This window comes from Notolepis coatsorum (genome assembly GCF_963971535.1).
Source record: "Notolepis coatsorum genome assembly, chromosome: 4".
Lineage (NCBI taxonomy): Eukaryota > Metazoa > Chordata > Actinopteri > Aulopiformes > Paralepididae > Notolepis > Notolepis coatsorum.
Genome location: NC_140168.1, coordinates 102,486,342 through 102,488,849, shown reverse-complemented (window position 1 = coordinate 102,488,849; position 2,508 = coordinate 102,486,342). Strand labels below are relative to the sequence as shown.

Genomic DNA, 2,508 nt, shown 5'->3' with positions numbered 1-2,508 from the left:
AATAGTGTGGCTTCATTAGCTAGTATCTGGAATATGAATACATATATGAACACCTTTTATCCTGAAAAATACCTTAACCAGGATATTAGATAGTATCTGGAATATTAATGTGTATATAAACATCGTATCCTGAATAGGATCTTAACCAGGATAATACTGTATTAGCCTGAATAAGATGGTAACCAGTACTGTGTATTAGCTAGTATCTGGAATATGAATGTATAAACAACACCTAATAAGATGGTAACTACTGTTTATTAGCCTGTAGCTAGACTGTCCTGTCAGTAATAAGGATACTATATAAAGCTATATAGAGTCTGGCCAGATTAGAAGTCATCAGACCACAACGTAGGCAAACCGAAGACTTAAAGGTAGAGCTCTGTTTCTGAAAGGAGTTTTGTAAACATTAGTAAATCCTTGAGTCTCTTTTTAACACCGTGTGACCTTAACAACACGTTAGGAACATACACAGAACACATGTAACAGAGAATGTGTCATATATCACTCGCTAGGAGAGACAGGCGGGTTGGCATGTGTGAGGAACCAATCACAAGCCTTCATTCTGCTTACATCATCAAGCAGGGACGGGCACTTTCTCTTACCACACACACACGCGCACGCACGCACACACACACACACACACACACACACACACACACACACACACACACACACACACACACACACACACACACACACACACACACACACACACACACACACACACACACACACACACACACACACACACACACACACACACACACACACACACACACACACACACACACACACACACACACACACACACACACACACACACACACTCGATGTCTCTCAGGAGCACGCTGTACCATGTTCTTTACCATAGCAACATATACAACAGACAATAAACAATAGCTCAAAAACAAAACGAAATAATAAAAAGTACAAAAATGTAGACTACTTATTAAAGTACCATCTTTTCTTCGAGAAAAAAAATAGTTTTTTCCTTTTGCAAAATAACATGAAAACGTAACAAATTGCATGTTTTGTAATACATCATCATTCTTCTTCTTCGTCTTCTTCTTCCTCCTATTCTTCGTATTATTATTATTATTATTATTATTATTTTTATTATTATTATTGTTGTTATATAAATGTTAAGCAGATTAATAGTTTGTCCTACAGGGCGGGCAGCCAGGCACGTGTAGCTAGTATCATTATGGCACAATAGGAAGGTAAAAAACAAACACGTCATTTCGATTCCCAAGCGACGTAACGGATTAACCCTTCGGACCGGAGTAAACCGGTTTAAACGAGTGAAAACCACAAATAAAAACACCTTCGACTGGTTCTGACAGGTTCAAGGTGGTCCTGACTCTTTTTGGTCAGTTTTCCTCCACTCTCTCCCCCTCCTCCGGACGCTACAGTTCCCATCTGCGAGCCGGGTCGGGGCCCTCCGAGGAAGCGTTAGATTGACCCACTGATCCCGTTTGTACCGGAACCGGTCTGACCCAATACCTCAGACCACAGCAAACCGGTTTAGACAAATGTTTAGGTTTGCAAAAAATGTATTAGCACTGTGATGAAACTATTCAAAACCCAAACTGGTTTTTAACATTTCTTCTGTGTCAGTGTAGATCCGGCTGTACTGAGTCAGACAAATACTTGAACCAGTTTCATCTGGCTTGACCTGGTTGAGATTAGTTCTGTTTAGTTAGTTCTACTGGTACAGGTCGGCCCAGCGAATTACATTTCAATATCTGCTACACCCTGGTTCGCTAAAATAGGGAAGTCTCCGCTGCTTGTTACCCAAACCTATCCAGACCAGCAGGGACCAGACCCATCTAGTGAAGTCCAGCCTGAACTAGCGGACAGAGTTATGAAGTGACCGTTACCGTTGACGACGTTAGAGCACACAGCGGCCGTCGTGCGCTTCCTTCCAGCGTGGCGTTCGATTTACTGCGCTGGACGAGCCTGTGGACGAACAGGCCTTCCAATCCAAAAGCAGTATTTATGTCAATCAAACGAGATGTTCGTTTTCCATCGAACCGCCGTCTACTTCCTGACACTCGGGAGCTGCGACCTCGCCCGTGACCTCTTCGACCTCGTCCGTGACCTCTTCCACCTCGTCTGTGACCTCTTCCACCTCGTCCGTGACATCGCCTCCTCCGGCGACTTCACTTTCCACTTCCTGTTTGGTGACATCGTCACTCTGCTCACCTTTGACCCCGGTGACGTCGTCATCATCATCATCGCCCCCCGCCTCCTCCACCAACGCACTGTCTCCGCCTCCTACTGCGGCGTCGTCGTGGTTACCGTCTATTTCCTCGTCGTCGTCGTCGCCGCCGCCCGTCTTGACCTCCTCCTCCGCCGCGGCGGCTTGACCTTTGCCCTCCGGCGGCGGCGGCGGCGGCCGGTGCAGGCCCCTCTGGATGTGTGTGGTGAAGTCGTAGCGGTCGGAGCACACGTGGAGGCACAGGCTGCACTGGTACGCGCCCCCGTCGCCGTGGCAGCTCACGTGCA

General features: G+C 46.4%; 1 protein-coding gene across 1 annotated transcript in view; it reads right to left on the bottom strand.

Moving 5' to 3' along the window:
• Positions 1-833: 833 nt before the first annotated feature.
• LOC311226629 (zinc finger transcription factor Trps1-like) overlaps positions 834-2,508 on the bottom strand; it is a gene marked incomplete at its 5' end in the record, with an annotated part of 19,550 nt that continues 17,875 nt past the window's right edge. Inside the window, one exon of the mRNA XM_084312047.1 lies at positions 834-2,508. This exon is cut by the window's right edge and continues 1,219 nt beyond it. Within this exon, the coding sequence (XP_084168173.1) occupies positions 2,006-2,508 (503 nt within the window). The 3' untranslated portion in view covers positions 834-2,005.